The sequence below is a fragment of the Haliotis rubra genome, unplaced genomic scaffold (genome assembly GCF_003918875.1).
Source record: "Haliotis rubra isolate DU_JTF1 unplaced genomic scaffold, ASM391887v1 Scf43, whole genome shotgun sequence".
Classification (NCBI taxonomy): Eukaryota; Metazoa; Mollusca; class Gastropoda; order Lepetellida; family Haliotidae; genus Haliotis; species Haliotis rubra.
The window spans coordinates 452,145-473,379 of NW_025767113.1; the positions used below are offsets into that span (position 1 = coordinate 452,145).

At 43.3% G+C, this 21,235-nt stretch overlaps 1 protein-coding gene across 2 annotated transcripts in view; it reads right to left on the reverse strand.

The window, feature by feature from the left end:
• Positions 1-21,235, reverse strand: part of LOC124288959 (hydroxyacid-oxoacid transhydrogenase, mitochondrial-like) — an 89,605-nt gene that overhangs the window by 9,974 nt on the left and 58,396 nt on the right. For both annotated transcript variants that reach the window (XM_046725550.1, XM_046725549.1), the window contains exons 3-12: positions 21,033-21,082; positions 16,409-16,462; positions 15,930-16,084; positions 15,268-15,464; positions 10,576-10,653; positions 8,952-9,057; positions 5,692-5,841; positions 4,900-4,998; positions 494-572; positions 221-317 (exon numbers count right to left, since the gene is read on the reverse strand). In XM_046725550.1, the coding sequence (XP_046581506.1) occupies positions 221-317; positions 494-572; positions 4,900-4,998; positions 5,692-5,841; positions 8,952-9,057; positions 10,576-10,653; positions 15,268-15,464; positions 15,930-16,084; positions 16,409-16,462; positions 21,033-21,082 (1,065 nt within the window). The remainder of the gene's footprint in view (positions 1-220; positions 318-493; positions 573-4,899; positions 4,999-5,691; positions 5,842-8,951; positions 9,058-10,575; positions 10,654-15,267; positions 15,465-15,929; positions 16,085-16,408; positions 16,463-21,032; positions 21,083-21,235) is intronic.

The window sequence follows — 21,235 nt, forward strand, 5'->3', positions numbered from 1 at the left end:
CAACACCTACATCACAGACATAAAACATCTACACCTACTACATCATGTTACATTTAGATCTCCCGTGTATGGGGGAACTATACTGACACCATTATATAGATGATATAGTAAGATTTAAATAACATGTTTATTGAGCTGGCAATATGCACCTTTATCTTCAACAGATTGTTCTCCAGTTTAATCATTAAGGAATGATATAAAAGTATAACATTGAGCTCACCCAGACATTCGGCAGCCTTGATGTGCCGGTCGGGGCATGCGGGGGCCGTAAACTCAAACACAGCAGGTGCCGTGATGATGACTGCAAGACCATGAGGCTGACAAAGAGAAACTCAAGTCAAGACCTCAAACGAAGTCCAACACAAAAACAATATTGTTCAAAGTTTGTTACAAAGGAGCATAGTAGTTTCACCTACAAACAAAGAATAGCAGTATCACCTATAATCAGAGCATGGCACACAACCTACAAACAGATCATACTAGCGTCACTTACAATGAGAGCATAGTCCTGGCTGTAGTCCTTGGACTTAAACTTCTTCCCCTGGCTGGAGATCGGATAGCACATGCCATGGCTGCAACACAAGCCAAACAAATTAGTTACAGATGTGTCACAGATTGAACCTAGGTAGACATGTGTCACAGATTGAACCTAGGTAGACATGTGTCACAGATTGAACCTAGGTAGACATGTGTCACAGATTGAACCTAGGTAGACATGTGTCACACATTGAACCTAGGTAGACATGTGTCACAGATTGCAGCTAGGTAGACATGTGTCATAGATTGCGCCTAGGTAGACATGTGTCACAGATTGAACCTAGGTAGACATGTGTCACAGATTGAACCTAGGTAGACATGTGTCACAGATTGAACCTAGGTAGACATGTGTCACCGATTGAACATAGGTAGACATGTGTCACATACTTTACCTAGGTAGACATGTGTCACACATTGAACCTAGGGAGACATGTGTCATAGTTTGCATCTAGGTAGACATGTGTCACAGAATACATCTAGGTAGACATGTGTCACAGAATCCATCTAGGTAGATATGCATCACCGATTTTATCTTGGTAGACATGTGTCATAGATTGCGCCTAGGTAGACATGTGTCACACATTGAACCTAGGTAGACATGTGTCACAGATTGAACCTAGGTAGACATGTGTCACAGATTGAACCTAGGTAGACATGTGTCACAGATTTGCATCTAGGTAGATATGTGTCACAGATTGCATCTACGTAGATATGTGTCACAGATTGCATCTAGATAGATATGTGTCACAGATTGCATCTAGATAGATATGTGTCACAGATTGCATCTAGGTAGACATGTGTCACAGATGGCAGCTAGGTAGACATGTGTCACAGATTGAACCTAGGTAGACATGTGTCACAGACTGAACCTAGGTAGACATGTGTCACCGATTGAACCTAGGTAGACATGTGTCACAGATTACAGCTAGGTACACATGTGTCAGAGATTGAACCTAGGTAGACATGTGCCACAGATGGCAGCTAGGTAGACATGTGTCACCGATTGAACCTAGGTAGACATGTGTCAGAGATTTGCATCTAGGTAGACATGTGCCACAGATGGCAGCTAGGTACACATGTGCCACAGATTGAACCTAGGTAGACATGTGTCACAGACTGAACCTAGGGAGACATGTGTCACAGATTGAACCTAGGTAGACATGTGTCACAGATTGAACCTAGGTAGACATGTGTCACAGATTGAACCTAGGTAGACATGTGTCACAGATTGAACCTAGGGAAACATGTGTCACAGATTGAACCTAGGGAGACATGTGTCACAGATTGAACCTAGGTAGACATGTGTCACAGATTGCATCTAGGTAGACATGTGTCATAGATTGCAGCTAGGTAGAAGTGAGTCACAGATTGCATCTAGGTAGACATGTGTCACAGATTACAGCTAGGTACACATGTGTCACAGATTGCATCTAGGTAGATATGTGTCACAGATTGCAGCTAGGTAGACATGTGTCATAGAATGCAGCTATGTAGACATGTGCCACAGATTACATCTAGATAGATATGTGTCACAGATTGCATCTAGGTACACATGTGCCACAGATTACATCTAGATAGATATGTGTCACAGATTGCATCTACGTAGATATGTGTCACAGATTGCATCTACGTAGATATGTGTCACAGATTGCATCTACGTAGATATGTGTCACAGATTGCAGCTAGGTAGGCATGTGTCATAGAATGCAGCTATGTAGACATGTGTCATAGAATGCAGCTATGTAGACATGTGCCACAGATTACATCTAGATAGATATGTGTCACAGATTGCATCTAGGTACACATGTGCCACAGATTACATCTAGATAGATATGTGTCACAGATTACATCTAGATAGATATGTGTCACAGATTGCATCTACGTAGACACGTGTCACATATTGCGCATAGGTAGACATGTGTCACAGATTACAGCTAGATAGATATGTGTCACAGATTACATCTAGATAGATATGTGTCACAGATTGCATCTACGTAGACACGTGTCACATATTGCACCTAGGTAGACATGTGTCACAGATTACATCTAGATAGATATGTGTCACAGATTGCATCTAGGTACACATGTGCCACAGATTACATCTAGATAGATATGTGTCACAGATTGCATCTACGTAGATATGTGTCACAGATTGCATCTACGTAGATATGTGTCACAGATTGCATCTACGTAGATATGTGTCACAGATTGCAGCTAGGTAGACATGTGTCATAGATTGCAGCTAGGTAGACATGTGTCACAGATTGCATCTAGATAGATATGTGTCACAGATTGCATCTAGATAGATATGTGTCACAGATTGCATCTACGTAGACATGTGTCACAGATTGCATCTAGGTAGACATGTGTCACAGATTGCAGCTAGATAGATATGTGTCACAGATTGCATCTAGATAGATATGTGTCACAGATTGCATCTAGATAGATATGTGTCACAGATTGCATCTACGTAGATATGTGTCACAGATTGCATCTAGATAGATATGTGTCACAGATTGCATCTAGATAGATATGTGTCACAGATTGCATGTAGATAGATATGTGTCACAGATTGCATCTACGTAGACACGTGTCACATATTGTCACATGCAGCTAGGTAGACATGTGTCACAGATTGCAGCTAGGTAGATATGTGTCACAGATTGCATCTAGATAGATATGTGTCACAGATTGCATCTAGATAGATATGTGTCACAGATTGCATTACGTAGATATGTGTCACAGATTGCATCTAGATAGATATGTGTCACAGATTGCATCTAGATAGATATGTGTCACAGATTGCATCTACGTAGACATGTGTCACAGATTGCATCTAGATAGATATGTGTCACAGATTGCATCTAGATAGATATGTGTCACAGATTGCATCTAGATAGATATGTGTCACAGATTGCATCTACGTAGACACGTGTCACATATTGCGCATAGGTAGACATGTGTCACAGATTACAGCTAGATACATATGTGTCACAGATTGCATCTAGATAGATATGTGTGTCACAGATTGCATCTAGATAGATATGTGTCACAGATTGCATCTACGTAGATATGTGTCACAGATTGCATCTAGGTAGATATGTGTCACAGATTGCATCTAGATAGATATGTGTCACAGATTGCATCTAGATAGATATGTGTCACAGATTGCATCTAGGTAGATATGTGTCACAGATTGCATCTAGTAGATATGTGTCACAGATTGCATCTAGATAGATATGTGTCACAGATTGCATCTACGTAGACACGTGTCACATATTGCGCATAGGTAGACATGTGTCACAGATTGCAGCTAGTACACATGTGTCACAGAGATCTAGAGAGTTATGTGTCACAGATTGCATCTAGATAGATATGTGTCACAGATTGCATCTAGATAGATATGTGTCACAGATTGCAACTAGGTAGACATGTGTCACAGATTGCATCTACGTAGATATGTGTCACAGATTGCATCTAGATAGATATGTGTCACAGATTGCATCTACGTAGACATGTGTCACAGATTGCATATAGGTAGACATGTGTCACAGATTGCAGCTAGAAAGACATGTGTCTCAGTTTGAACGTAGGTAGATATGTGTCACAGATTGCAGCTAGGTAGATATGTGTCACAGATTGCAGCTAGAAAGTAATGTATCACAGACTGCAGCTAGAAAGACATGTTTCACAGATTGCAGCTAGAGATACATGTGTCACCGATTGCATCTAGGTAGACAGGTGTTAAAGATTGCATCTGGATAGACATGTGTCACAGATTGAACCTAGGTACACATATGTCACAGATTGCATTTAGGTAGATATGTGTCACGGATTGAACCTAGGTAGACATGTGTCACAGATTGAACCTAGGTAGACATGTGTCACAGATTGCAGCTAGGTACAAATGTGTCACAGATTGAACCTACGTAGACATGTGTCACAGATTTCATCTAGGTAGACATGTGTCACAGATTGCATCTAGATAGACATGTGTCACAGATGGTATCTAGGTAGATATGTGTCACAGATTGCATCTCGGTAGACATGTGTCACAGATTGCAGCTACGTAGACATGTGTGACATGTTGCAGCTAGGTAGACATGTGTCATAGATTGCATCTAGGTAGACATGTGTCACATATTGAACCTAGGTTGACATGTGTCACAGATTGCAGCTAGGTAGACATGTTTCACAGATTGCAGCTAAGTAGATAATTGTCACAGATTCCAGCTATGTAGACATGTGTCACAGATTGCAGCTAGGTAGACATGTGTCACAGATTTGCATCTAGGTAGACATGTGTCACAGATTGAACCTAGGTAGACACAGATTGCATCTTAAAATAGTTAGCGAACTTACCACAGATGCACTCCTCCATTGCCAAAGCCAATTCCAGCATAGGAGCTGGCAAGATGCATGGAAGACCGCGCCTCTTCATCACCACGGTCGTATACAGCTCTGAGAAGCAGAGATTAACATCAAACAACATCCATCAATTGTTGTAGCAATTATTCGACCTCACACAATGTCAAACTATTATCCCATATAATACAATACATAAGCCAAAACCTAACGTCAAACTATACTCTTATAAAAGAGGAGGATCAGTGTGCATGGACTGCATACAATAGTGCCATAATGTGCCTATAACCTAAGGAAGGTTGATTCATCTCTGCAGACAATTATTTCTGCCAATTGTATTGATTCTGCTTATCATACAGCTGTGCTGTTCTTCATGTCATTTATGTTTGTTTGTGAACTATGATGCAGCGTCTGTAATGTATAGTGTTTGAGTGTGGCAGTGACTTCAATGTTTCACTGCCTGTCATTATGGAACAGGAACCAACAAACCAGAACTGTTGACGATTGCCAGTGTCCAGGGAACCCCAGGTCAGTGGCAGGAGTGATGCAGGATTCATTGGGGAGGAACCAGAAGTTTCTAAATCTAGCTTAAATGATGAATCTAACTGCTGTAAAGTTCCTCTGGCTACTAGAGTCATGCATCAGACAACTGGAAGTGGTGTACAAGCAGTTATCTCCATGAGAGGGTGCTATGAGTTGTGATAAACCTTACAAACTGTCATGCAGCCAACCAACCATTGGTGATCTGACATGTAAATCCATGAAAGAAGAAAACAGCACTTAACCCACCTCTTCATATATTTGGTTGTCATGCGGAGTGCATGCTGTGCCCAGATGTCACTGATTGGGTTAAACCCTTGGTAGGCAGGGCGCAGTAGGGGGTTGCTGGGGCGATCTCTCTCTGTGTAACTCAAATTTGTGTAGCACTCCAGGGCATGGCTGTCAACAGTTACTTCATCTTGCATTACAGCAACTTCACCATTACATATAGCAACAACTCCACAGTAACAGTCAACAGTAACTCCACAGAAACACACAACTTCACAGAAACATACAGCAGCAAGTTCACTGTAAAACACAACAGCAACTTCACAGCAACACACAACAGCAAATTCACAGTAACACACAACAGCAAGACCACAGTAACACACAGCAGCAACTTCACAGTAACACACAACAGCAAAACCACAGTAATACACAGCAGTAACTTCATAGTAACACATAGCAGCAACTTAACAGTAACACACAACTGCAAGTTCACAGTAACACACAGCAGCAAGACCACAGTAAGACACAACAGCAAGACCACAGTAACACACAACAACTTCACAGTAACACACAACAGCAAGACCACAGTAACACACAACAGACAGACCACAGTAACACTCAACAGCAAGACCACAGTAACACACAACAGCAAGATCACAGTAACACAACAGCAAGATCACAGTAACACACAACAGCAAGACCACAGTAGCACACAACAGCAAGTGGAAGCAAGTCTTGCTTTGTGTAGCTCTCCAGGGTATGGCTGTCAACAGTTACTTCATCTCGCATTACAGCAACTTCACCATTACATATAGCAACAACTCCACAGTAACAGTCAACAGTAACAACACAGAAACACACAACTTCACAGTAACATACAACAGCAAGACCACAGTAACACACAGCATCAACTTCACGGTAACACACAACAGCAAAACCACAGTAATACACAGCAGTAACTGCATAGTAACACATAGCAGCAACTTAACAGTAACACACAACTGCAACTTCACAGTAACACACAACTGCAACTTCACAGTAACACACAACAGCAACTTAACAGTAACACACAACTGCAACTTCACAGTAACACACAACAGCAAGACCACAGTAACACACAACAGCAAGACCACAGTAACACACGACAGCAAGACCACAGTACGGTAACACACAACTGCAACTTCACAGTAACACACAACAGCAAGACCACAGTAACACTCAACAGCAAGACCACAGTAACACACAACAGCAAGACCACAGTAACACACAACAGCAAGACCACAGTAACGCACAACAGCAAGACCACAGTAACACACAACAGCAAGACCTCAGTACTACAAGACAGCAAGACCATAGTAACACACGACAGCAAGACCACAATTACACACAACAGCAAGACCACAGTAACACACAACAGCAAGACCACAGTAACACTCAACAGCAAGACCACAGTAACACACAACAGCAAGACCACAGTAACACACAACAGCAAGACCACAGTAACACACAACAGCAAGACCACAGTAACATACAACAGCAACAGCAAGACCACACACACAGCAGCAAGACCACAGTAACACGCAACAGCAAGACCACAGTAACACACAACAGCAAGACCACAGTAACACACAACAGCAAGACCACAGTAACACACAACAGCAAGACCACAGTAACACACAACAGCAAGACCACAGTAACACACAACAGCAAGACCACAGTAACACACAACAGCAAGACCACAGTAACACACAACAGCAAGACCACAGTAACACACAACAGCAAGACCACAGTAACACACAACAGCAAGACCACAGTAACACACAACAGCAAGACCACAGTAACACACAACAGCAAGACCACAGTAACACAACAGCAGCAAGACCACAGTAACACACAACAGCAAGACCACAGTAACACACAATTAACAGTAACACAACAGTAACACACAACAGCAAGACCACAGTAACACACAACAGCAAGACCACAGTAACACACAACAGCAAGACCACAGTAACACACAACAGCAAGACCACAGTAACACACAACAGCAAGACCACAGTAACACACAACAGCAAGACCACAGTAACACTCAACAGCAAGACCACAGTAACACACAACAGCAAGACCACAGTAACACACAACAGCAAGACCACAGTAACACACAACAGCAAGACCACAGTAACACACAACAACAAGACCACAGTAACACACAACAGCAAGACCACAGTAACACACAACAGCAAGACCACAGTAACACACAACAGCAAGACACACAGTAACACACAACAGCAAGACCACAGTAACACACAACAGCAAGACCACAGTAACACACAACAGCAAGACCACAGTAACACACAACAGCAAGACCACAGTAACACACAACAGCAAGACCACAGTAACACACAACAGCAAGACCACAGTAACACACAACAACTTCACAGTAACACACAACAGCAAGACCATAGTAACACACAACAGCAAGACCACAGTAACACAACAACAGCAAGACCACAGTAACACACGACAGCAAGACACAGTAACAGTAACACACAACAGCAAAGACCACAGTAACACACAAACAGCAAGACCACAGTAACACAACAGCAAGACCACAGTAACACAACAACAGCAAGACCACAGTAACACAGCAGCACACACGACAGCAAGACCACAGTAACACACAACAGCAAGACCACAGTAACACACAACAGCAAGACCACAGTAACACACAACAGCAAGACCACAGTAACACACAACAGCAAGACCACAGTAAACACACAAGCAAGACACACACAAGCAACACCACAACACAAGACCACAGTAACACACAACAGCAAGACCACAGTACTACACGACAGCAAGACCACAGTACTACACGACAGCAAGACCAAAGTAAAACACAACAACTTCACAGTAACACACAACAGCAAGACCACAGTAACACACAACAGCAAGACCACAGTACTACACGACAGCAAGACCACAGTCACACACAACAGCAAGACCACAGTAACACACAACAGCAAGACCACAGTAACACACAACAGCAAGACCACAGTAACACACAACAGCAAGACCACAGTCACACACAACAGACAGACCACAGTAACATGCAACAGCAAGACCACAGTAACATACAACAGCAAGACCACAGTAGCACACAACAGCAAGACCACAGTAACACACAACAGAAAGACCACAGCAACACACAACAGCAAGACCACAGCAACACACAACTGCAAGACCACAGAAACACGCAACAGCAAGATCATGTGACTAACCACAAGACATCAATGCCACTGTAGGCCATCACACGCTCAGGACAGGTGTTCAGATGAAGAGGATCCACGATGCCAAGAGTCGGGCGCAGTGCACGCTGGGAAATGCCTGTATGACAAACACAACACAGATATATACCTGTATGACAAAACATAACACAGGGGTAAAGCTGTATGACAAACATAACACAAGACATACCTGAATGACAAGCACAACACTGGGATATAGCTGTATGACAAACACAGCACAGATATATACCTGTATGACAAACATAACACAGAGGTAAAGCTGTATGACAAACATAACACAAGACATACCTGTATGACAAGCACAACACTGGGATATAACTGTATGACAAGCACAGCACTTGGATATACCTGTATGACAAGCACAACACAGGGATATACCTGTATGACAAGCACAAAACTGGGATATACCTGCATGACAAGCACAACACTGGGATATACCTGTATGACAAACATAACACAAGACATAGTTGTATGACAAACGACAAACACAACATTAGAATATACCTGTATGACAAACATGACATTGGGAAATACCTGTATGACAAGCACAACACAGAGAAATACCTGTATGACAAGCACAACACAGGGATATACCTGTATGACAAACACAGAACAGGGATATACCTGTATGATAAACACAACACAGGGATATAGCTGTATGACATGCACAACACTGGGATATAGCTGTATGACAAGCACAACACAGGGATATAGCTGTATGACAAGCACAACACAGGGATATACCTGTATGATAAACACAACACAGGGATATACCTGTATGACAAGCACAACACAGGGATATAGCTGTATGACAAGCACAACACTGGGATATACCTGTATAACAAGCACAACACAGGGATATACCTGTATGACAAACACAACACAGGGATATACCTGTATGACAAGTACAACACAGGGATATACCTGTATGACAAGCACAACACAGGGATATAGCTGTATGACAAGCACAACACAGGGATATATGGCTGTATGACAAGCACAACACAATACAACACGGGGATATACCTGTATGACAAGCACAGCACAGGGATATAGCTGTATGATACAAGCACAACACAGGGATATACCTGTATGACAAGCACAACACAGGGATATACCTGTATGATAAACACAACACAGGGATATACCTGTATGACAAGCACAACACTGGGATATGGCTGTATGACAAGCACAACACAGGGGATATAACTGATATGGCTGTAAACACAGCACAGGGATATACCTGTATGACAAGCACAACACAGGGATATACCTGTATGACAAGCACAACACAGGGATATAGCTGTATGACAAACACAACACAGGGATATACCTGTATGACAAGCACAACACTGGGATATAGCTGTATGACAAGCACAACATTAGGATATACCTGTATGACAAACATAACACAAGATATAGCTGTATGACAAACGACAAACACAACACTAGGATATACCTGTATGACAAACATGACACTGGGAAATACCTGTATGACAAGCACAACACTGGGGTATAACTGAAAATGAATTACTAGCCAAGTGCAAATGAAATGGCTACTAAAGATTTGACCCCTAGTGAAAGACGAATGACAGACCTGTCTTAGCTTTCAGCTCCAGGAAATCAAACACAGCGGTCGCCGTCGTCTCACTGCCGGTACCAGCTGTTGTGGTCACTGGTAACACAGAACACACTGGTCTGAAGGACTCATTGGGTTAGTGAGTGAGTGACCAAAAAGTTACTCATTGTTCTCACACTCAGTTACTAATTGTTGAGTCACTCAATTACTCACTCAGAGTGAAACAATGAGTAATCGAGTGACTGAACAACGAGTAATTGAGTGTGAGAAAACTGTTATCAAGGTACTGATTGAGTGAGCACATGAGCTACGGCGAGAGGGAAGGCAAAAATGATTGACTCCCCTATCATTGTGTCAGTGTGAGTGATTGAGAGTGTGGGAGTGAGCCCTGTGAGTCACTGACAGTATGGGAATGACAGCTGTGAGTGATTGAGAGTATGGGAGGGACTCCTGTGAGTGATTGAGAGTATGGGAGTGACTACTGTGAGTGATTGAGAGTATGGGAGTGACTGCTGTGAGTGATTGAGAGTATGGGAGTGACTGCTGTGAGTGATTGAGAGTATGGGAGTGACTGCTGTGAGTGATTGAGAGTATGGGAGTGACTGCTGTGAGTGATTGAGAGTATGGGAGTGACTGCTGTGAGTGATTGAGAGTATGGGAGTGACTGCTGTGAGAGTGATTGAGAGTATAGGAGTGACTGCTGTGAGTGATTGAGAGTATAAGGAGTGACTGCTGTGAGTGATTGAGAAGTATGGGAGTGACTGCTGTATGGGTGACTGCTGTGAGTGATTGAGAGTATGGGAGTGACTGCTGTGAGTGATTGAGAGTATGGGAGTGACTGACTGCTGTGAGTGATTGAGAGTATGGGAGTGTGACTGCTGTGAGTGATTGAGGTAGTGATTGAGTGATCACTGTGAGTATGGGATTGAGAGTATGGGAGTGACTGCTGTGAGTGATTGAGAGTATGATTGAGAGGAGTGTGAGTGACTGAGTATGGGAGTGATGCTGTGAGTGATTGAGGAGCATGGGAGTGACTGCTGTGAGTGATTGAGAGTATGGGAGTGACTGCTGTGAGTGATTGAGAGTATGGGAGTGACTGCTGTGAGTGATTGAGAGAATATGGGAGTATGACTGCTGTGGAGTGATTGAGAGTATGGGAGTGACTGCTGTGAGTGATTGAGAGTATGGGGGTGACTGCTGTGAGGATTGAGAGTATGGGGTGACTATGTATGAGTGGAGTATGGGAGTGACTGCTGTGAGTGATTGAGAGTATGGGAGTGACTGCTGTGAGTGATTGAGAGTATGGGAGTGACTGCTTGAGAGAGTGATTGAGAGTATGGGAGTGACTGCTGTGAGTGATTGAGAGTATGGGAGTGACTGCTGTGAGTGATTGAGAGTATGGGAGTGACTGCTGTGAGTGATTGAGAGTATGGGAGTGACTGCTGTGAGTGATTGAGAGCATGAGTGGGAGCTGACTGTGAGAGATTGAGAGTATGGGAGTGACTGCTGTGAGTGATTGAGAGTATGGGAGTGACTGCTGTGAGAGTGATTGAGAGAGATATGGGAGTGACTGCTGTGAGTGATTGAGAGTATGGGAGTGACTGCTGCTGAGTGATTGAGAGTATGGGAGTGACTGCTGTGAGTGATTGAGAGTATGGGAGTGACTGCTGTGAGTGATTGAGAGTATGGGAGTGACTGCTGTGAGTGTGAGTGACTGAGTGACTGCTGTGGAGTGACTGCTGTGAGTGATTGAGAGTATGGGAGTGACTGCTGTGAGTGATTGAGAGTATGGGAGTGACTGCTGTGAGTGATTGAGAGCATGGGAGTGACTGCTGTGAGTGATTGAGAGTATGGGAGTGACTGCTGTGAGTGATTGAGAGTATGGGGTGACTGCTGTGAGTGATTGAGAGTAAGGGAGTGACTGCTGTGAGTGATTGTGAGTATGGGGAGTGACTGCTGTGAGTGTGATTGAGAGTATGAGAGAGTGACTGCTGTGAGTGATTGAGAGTATGGGAGTGACTGCTGTGAGTGACTGAGAGTATGGGAGTGACTGCTGTGGGAGTGTGAGTGTGGGAAGTGACTGCTGTGAGTGATTGAGAGTATGGGGGAGCTGTGACTGCTGTGAGTGATTGAGAGTATGGGAGTGACTGCTGTGAGTGATTGAGAGTATGGGAGTGACTGCTGTGAGTGATTGAGAGTATGGGAGTGACTGCTGTGAGAGTGACTGAGAGTATGGGAGTGACTGCTGTGAGTGATTGAGAGTATGGGATTGACTGCTGTGGAGTGATTGAGAGTATGAGTGGAGTGACTGCTGTGAGTGATGATTGAGAGAGTATGGGAGTGACTGCTGTGAGTGATTGAGAGTATGGGAGTGACTGCTGTGAGTGATTGAGAGTATGGGAGTGACTGCTGTGAGTGATTGAGAGTAGTGATTGAGGAGGGACTGCTGTGAGTGATTGAGAGTATGGGAGTGACTGCTGTGAGTGATTGAGAGTATGGGAGTGACTGCTGTGAGTGATTGAGAGTATGGGAGTGACTGCTGTGAGTGATTGAGGGTGACTGCTATGGGAGTGACTGTGATTGAGAGTATGGGAGTGACTGCTGTGAGTGATTGAGAGTATGGGAGTGACTGCTGTGAGTGTGGGAGTGACTGCTGTGAGTGATTGAGAGTATGGGAGTGACTGCTGTGAGTGATTGAGAGTATGGGAGTGACTGCTGTGAGTGATTGAGAGTATGGGAGTGACTGCTGTGAGTGATTGAGAGTATGGGAGTGACTGCTGTGAGTGATTGAGAGTATAGGAGTGACTGCTGTGAGTGATTGAGAGTATGGGAGTGACTGCTGTGAGTGATTGAGAGTATGGGAGTGACTGCTGTGAGTGATTGAGAGTATGGGAGTGACTGCTGTGAGTGATTGAGAGTATGGGAGTGACCGCTGTGAGTGATTGAGAGTATGGGAGTGACTGCTGTGAGTGATTGAGAGTATGGGAGTGACTGCTGTGAGTGATTGAGAGTATGGGAGTGACTGCTGTGAGTGATTGAGAGTATGGGAGTGAGTGATTGAGAGTATGGGAGTGACTGCTGTGAGTGATTGAGAGTATGGGAGTGACTGCTGTGAGTGATTGTATGGGAGTGTGAGTGATTGAGAGTGACTGCTGTGAGTGATTGAGAGTATGGGAGTGACTGCTGTGAGTGATTGAGAGTATGGGAGTGACAACTGTGAGTGACTGAGAGTGTGGGAGTGAGGGAGTTATAGGACATGGAGGAATAGTTGTTGAACTCTAACGTCATGACAACCTGTGTGTCATTGACATGAGTCTGCTTCAGATGAACCGGTGGTTAACAGCATGAGCAAACATTATGGATGACCTTGGTGAGATCAGATGAAGTCATGTCGTTAGGTGAGATGAGATGAGGTCATGTCGTTAGGTGAGATCAGGCCCCGATTTCTCGAAACAAACTTAAGTCTGAGTTTTGACTTAGGTTTGAGTTTTTACTCAAATCTGAGAAAACGCAGGAAAATGCATTCCACAGAATGAACTGAAATTGCTATTAAACTCAAACTATAGAAGACAATTTGAGTTTGGTGGGTAGATTGCTTAAGTTGTTTGGGCTTTTATATTTTGAAAATGCAGTTGAGTTAAAAATTCAGCTGTTTCAAATTGTGAAACTCAGTTTGATATTTGAGTAAAAACTTAAGTTTGTTTCGAGAAATCCAGGCCAGATGAGGTCATGTCGTTAGGTGAGATCAGATGAGGTCATGTCATTAGGTGAGATCAGATGAGGTCATGTCGTTAGGTGAGATCAGATGAGGTCATGTCGTTAGGTGAGATCAGATGAGGTCATGTCGTTAGGTGAGATCAGATGAGGTCATGTCGTTAGGTGAGATCAGATGAGGTCATGTCGTTAGGTGAGATCAGATGAGGTCATGTCATTAGGTGAGATCAGATGAGGTCATGTCGTTAGGTGAGATCAGATGAGGTAGGTGAGATCAGATGAGGTCATGTCGTTAGGTGAGATCAGATGAGGTCATGTCGTTAGGTGAGATCAGATGAGGTCATGTCATTAGGTGAGATCAGATGAGATGAGGTGAGATCATGTGTTAGTCGTTAGTGTGAGATCAGATGAGGTCATGTCGTTAGGTGAGATCAGATGAGGTCATGTCGTTAGGTGAGATCAGATGAGGTCATGTCGTTAGGTGAGATCAGATGAGGTCATGTCGTTAGGTGAGATGAGGTCAGATGAGGTCATGTCGTTAGGTGAGATCAGATGAGGTCATGTCGTTAGGTGAGATCAGATGAGGTCATGTCGTTAGGTTGAGATCAGATGAGGTCATGTCGTTAGGTGAGATCAGATGAAGTCATGTCGTTAGGTGAGATCAGATGAGGTCATGTCGTTAGGTGAGATCAGATGAGGTCATGTCGTTAGGTGAGATCAGATGAGGTCATGTCGTTAGGTGAGATCAGATGAGGTCATGTCGTTAGTTGAGATCAGATGAGGTCATGTCGTTAGGTGAGATCAGATGAGGTCATGTCGTTAGGTGAGATCAGATGAGGTCATGTCGTTAGTTGAGATCAGATGAGGTCATGTCGTTAGGTGAGATGCAGCGAAATGATTTGTGTGACGAGTCCTGTAGTGAGTCTTTGGCTCCACCACAGTAGAAAACCACAGACAACATCACTGCCAACACATGGAACACCTTCTTCCACTCACCAGCTATCAATGGTTTCAGTGTGTGTGTGACGGGCAGGCCTTTCCCGATCGGTGCATTCACGTAGTCGAGGAAGTCAGCGCTGGGGTTGGTGGCGTACAGGTTGGCAGCCTTGCATGTGTCCATGACGGACCCACCCCCTACCGCCAGGTACATGTCAAAGTCACCCTCCTTCGCAAACCTGATGGCATCTTTGAAACTGGAAACAATGCAAATGTTTGACTGTGAAGATGGCAGAAGGTTAATTGTAGAAACAGGATAGAAAGGGTAATTGTAAACAGGATAGAACTGGTAACTGTAAACAGGATAGAACGGGTAACTGTAAACAGGATAGAACGGGTAACTGTAAACAGGATAGAAAGGGTAACTGTAAACAGGATAGAACGTTTTACATACTTAAGTTAGAATGTAGACCTGTCAGAATAATCAGTGAGAGTGAGTGAGTGAGTGAGTGAGTGAGAGAGTGTCAGCTCCATGAGCAAGAAGTGATGCTGGTCCCAAATGTTTTCCACAAAACCTACGAGTATGGGAATGATAAGAAATTAGCCTTGATTTCTGGCACACCAACTCTCCACCCTCAGCGCCTCAGATAAGCTGGATCAGTCACCGGTCAGTGACAGGATATTCAAGGCAGTAAACTGATTAAGAGGGACTGAAATTTCACCTCTCATCTGTGGGTTCAACACGGCACTTGTCATACACCTTGTAGGGGATGCCCTCTCTGTTGAGAGACTCCAGGGTCATCTTGACTGGGGACAGGTCAACCAGGTTGCTGTCCGTCATGACACACACGCTGCGGGCACCAAGGTTCTTGCAATCCTGGAAGACAAGTCAGATTCTCAACACACAAAACTGATTTGCATGCTGGTACATACAGAATGTCATCAACTAGCTGCAAAAGGGGTATCTCATCTTTTGTTAGTGACCAAACAACACTTAAAATTCCTAACAAGATGTTTAACCTCTCTGGTCATATGGCATCCGACCTCAGAGCAGAAGGTTTTTGGTTCTATCTAAACATGGCGAATAGGATATTTTATGGTAGATTCATATACATTAAAGCCATAAGACAGTTATCCGACTGTCTTGAGCAAACAACAGATAGGCCGCACTGTCCGGACACAACAACTGTCTACATCTTACCATTCCAACTTCTGCCGTAACGCCCACTCCATATCGGATGTTGGAGCATCCCATCTGCAAAGATAAGATGAGGGGTTCAGTCTGGTGGTGGGTGAGGTGAAATGGGATTTAACGTCGCACTTAAGGATATTTGGCTCATATGACAAAGTGAGTGAGTTTAGTTTTACGCCGCACTCAGCAATATTTGTGACGAAGTGCATGCGTGTAGGTGTGGCTGCTTGTACTAGTTTAATAGTGCTAGCTCACTGAGATACCATATCGCAGTTAGGCATGAATATCTTACTCAGACACTTTATACTGACTCCGAGCCGACCAGTCCTTGTTATACCCATTAATGCCGAGCGCCAGGCAGGGAACGACAAGTACCATATTTGGACACTCTGACCACTACACCATGGTTGCGGTACCGGGTCAGTCTGGAACACATGTGTAAGTTCAGGTATGTATGTGTTTGTGTGTGCATACTTGTGTGTGCATGCATCTGTTTGCATGTTTGTCACACTTGTCCAGATGTTGGGATCACATCAAAGGAATGTAACGTCAGTCACGTAATCAAGATGTAATATCAGGGTCACGATACAGGGATATAATGTCAGGGTTACAACACAGAGATGCAATGTCAAGGTCACAACACAGGGATGTCATGTCAGGGTCACAACACAGGGATGTTATGTCAAGGTCACAACACAGGGATGTAATGTCAAGGTCACAACACATGGATTTAATGTCAAGGTCACAACACATGGATGTAATGTCAGGGTCACAACAAATGGATGTAATATCAAGGTCACAACACATGGATGTAATGTCAAGGTCACAACACATGGATTTAATGTCAAGGTCACAACACATGGATGTAATGTCAGGGTCACAACAAATGGATGTAATATCAAGGTCACAACACATGGATGTAATGTCAAGGTCACAACACATGGATGTAATGTCAAGGTCACAACACAGGGATGTAATGTCAGGGTCACAACACAGGGATGTAATGTCAAGGTCAGAACACAGGGATGTAATGTCAAGGTCACAACACATGGATGTAATGTCAAGGTCACAACACATGGATGTAATGTCAGGGTCACAACACAGGGATGTAATGTCAAGGTCAGAACACATTGATGTAATGTCAAGGTCACAACACAGGGATGTAATGTCAGGGTCACAACACATGGATTTAATGTCAGGGTCACAACACAGGGATGTAATGTCAGGGTTACAACACATGGATTTAATGTCAGGGTCACAACACAGGGATGTAATGTCAAGGTCACAACACATGGATGTAATATCAAGGTCACAACACATGGATGTAATGTCAAGGTCACAACACAGGGATGTAATGTCAGGGTCACAACACAAGGATGTAATGTCAAGGTCACAACACATGGATGTAATGTCAGGGTCACAACACATGGATGTAATGTCAGGGTCACAACACATGGATGTAATATCAAGGTCACAACACAGAGATGTAATGTCAAGGTCACAACACATGGATGTAATCTCAGGGTCACAACACAGGGATGTAATGTCAAGGTCACAACACAGAGATGTAATGTCAAGGTCACAACACATGGATATAATGTCAGGGTCACGACACATGGATGTAATGTCAGGGTCACAACACAGGGATGTAATGTCAAGGTCACAACACAGGGATCTAATGTCAGGGTCACAACACATGGATGTAATGTCAGGGTCACAACACATGGATGTAATGTCAGGGTCACAACACAGGGATGTAATGTCAAGGTCACAACACATGGATGTAATGTCAAGGTCATAACACAAGGATGTAATGTCAGGGTCACAACACAAGGATGTAATGTCAAGGTCACAACACAAGGATGTAATGTCAAGGTCACAACACAGAGATGTTATGTCAAGGTCACAACACAGGGATGTAATGTCAAGGTCACAACACATGGATTTAATGTCAAGGTCACAACACATGGATGTAATGTCAGGTCACAACACAAATGGATGTAATATCAAGGTCACAACACATGGATGTAATGTCAAGGTCACAACACATGGATTTAATGTCAAGGTCACAACACATGGATGTAATGTCAGGGTCACAACAAATGGATGTAATATCAAGGTCACAACACATGGATGTAATGTCAAGGTCACAACACAAGGATGTAATGTCAAGGTCACAACACAGGGATGTAATGTCAGGGTCACAACACACGGATGTAATGTCAAGGTCAGAACACAGGGATGTAATGTCAAGGTCACAACACATGGATGTAATGTCAAGGTCACAACACAGAGATGTAATGTCAAGGTCACAACACAGAGATGTAATGTCAAGGTCACAACACAGAGATGTAATGTCAAGGTCACAACACAGAGATGTAATGTCAAGGTCACAACACAGAGATGTAATGTCAAGGTCACAACACAGGGATGTAATGTCAGGGTCACAACACAGGGATGTAATGTCAAGGTCACAACACAGGGATGTAATGTCAGGGTCACAACACATGGATTTAATGTCAGGGTCACAACACAGGGATGTAATGTCAAGGTCACAACACAGAGATGTAATGTCAAGGTCACAACACAGAGATGTAATGTCAAGGTCACAACACAGAGATGTAATGTCAAGGTCACAACACAGAGATGTAATGTCAAGGTCACAACACAGGAGATGTAATGTCAAGGGTCAGAACACAGGGATGTAATGTCAAGGTCACAACACATGGATGTAATGTCAAGGTCACAACACTTTGGATGTAATGTCAAGGTCACAACACATGGATGTAATGTCAGGGTCACAACACAGGGATGTAATGTCAGGGCCACAACACATGGATGTAATGTCAGGGTCATAACACATGGATGTAATGTCAAGGTCACAACACATGGATGTAATGTCAGGGTCACAACACATGGATGTAATGTCAGGGTCACAACACATGGATGTAATGTCAGGGTCACAACACAGAGATGTAATGTCAAGGTCACAACACAGAGATGTAATGTCAAGGTCACAACACAGAGATGTAATGTCAAGGTCACAACACAGAGATGTAATGTCAAGGTCACAACACAGAGATGTAATGTCAAGGTCACAACACAGAGATGTAATGTCAAGGTCAGAACACAGGGATGTAATGTCAAGGTCACAACACATGGATGTAATGTCAAGGTCACAACACAAGGATGTAATGTCAAGGTCACAACACATGGATGTAATGTCAGGGTCACAACACATGGATGTAATGTCAGGGTCACAACACATGGATGTAATGTCAAGGTCACAACACATGGATGTAATGTCAAGGTCACAACACATGGATGTAATGTCAGGGTCACAACACATGGATGTAATGTCAGGGTCACAACACAGGGATGTAATGTCAGGGTCACAACACATGGATGTAATGTCAGGGTCACAACACATGGATGTAATGTCAGGGTCACAACACATGGATGTAATGTCAGGGTCACAACACATGGATGTAATGTCAGGGTCACAACACATGGATGTAATGTCAGGGTCACAACACAGGGATGTAATGTCAGGGTCACAACACAGGGATGTAATGTCAAGGTCACAACACATGGATGTAATGTCAGGGTCACAACACAAGGATGTAATGTCAGGGTCACAACACAGGGATGTAATATCAGGGTCACAACACATGGATGTAACGTCAGGGTCACAACACAAGGATGTAATGTCAGGGTCACAACACAAGGATGTAATGTCAAGGTCACAACACAAGGATGTAATGTCAGGGTCACAACACAGAGATGTAATGTCAAGGTCACAACACATGGATGTAATATCAAGGTTACAACACAAGGATGTTGTGACAGGATAACTTCTCAACATGCTGTTTGGATTTGTTCTTTAGTAAACACTGCTTATTAAAAGATACAAATTGGACTGATGGATCATGCTGGCTGACTTGGTTGATGCATGTCATTGTGTCGTATAGTTTGAATGTTGAGTGCAGTGTTAAAATATGATTTAATCAGAAAACATGGATCTTTACTATAAACAGTTCAAATCTTTATTAAATGTAGAGAGCTTAGTGACTTGGTAAATAATGACATCCGTCAATATTTAAAATATATGTATGTGCCTGATTTCGGTGTTGTAACTGCTAGAAACATTAATGTTGCATATAATGAAAGCCATTGCCTGTTTTGTAAATTATATGGTACTTTAGTTGTTGGAGATGGATGGCATGTGTTTTATGTCTGTGATGCATATTCTCAGATAAAACAGAAGTACATATCAAAACATTTTAGTAAATGTTCATCAATTATTAATTCTATATCTATCTTACAGAGTAAAAAGGTTAATATCATCAAGGACATATTTCTGTTTTTGTACTATGTTCATAAGAAACACAAATCGTAATGAAATACATTACATGTAACCATCAATTTATGTATATGTATTTTGGGCCGTCGGCCTATTTCTGAAATAAACTTCTGTCTGTCTGTCTGTCTGTCTGTCTGTCTGCCTGTCCCACCAATGGATGTAGGGACACAGACAGGACAGAGTTGACCTTGGCCTGTAAATCAGTCAGAAAGTTAACTGAGGTGACCTTAGAGCATAAATATAGTTGCTCCACCATTTGTGCAAACTCACCTCAAAGGCATATTCCTTCTGTGTGGAGGAGCTGGCTGTGCTGAGTCGGCCTGCAACACAAGTAGATGTCTTCTCAGTCAACACTGCTTTCAACAGATATAACACCACTGATGGCAGGCTCAGTGTTGAAGGAGCAGTGAATGGTCGGAGGCATTGTATAGGAAAGAATGGTTAAAAAAACTGTCATATCTCACCGATACCCA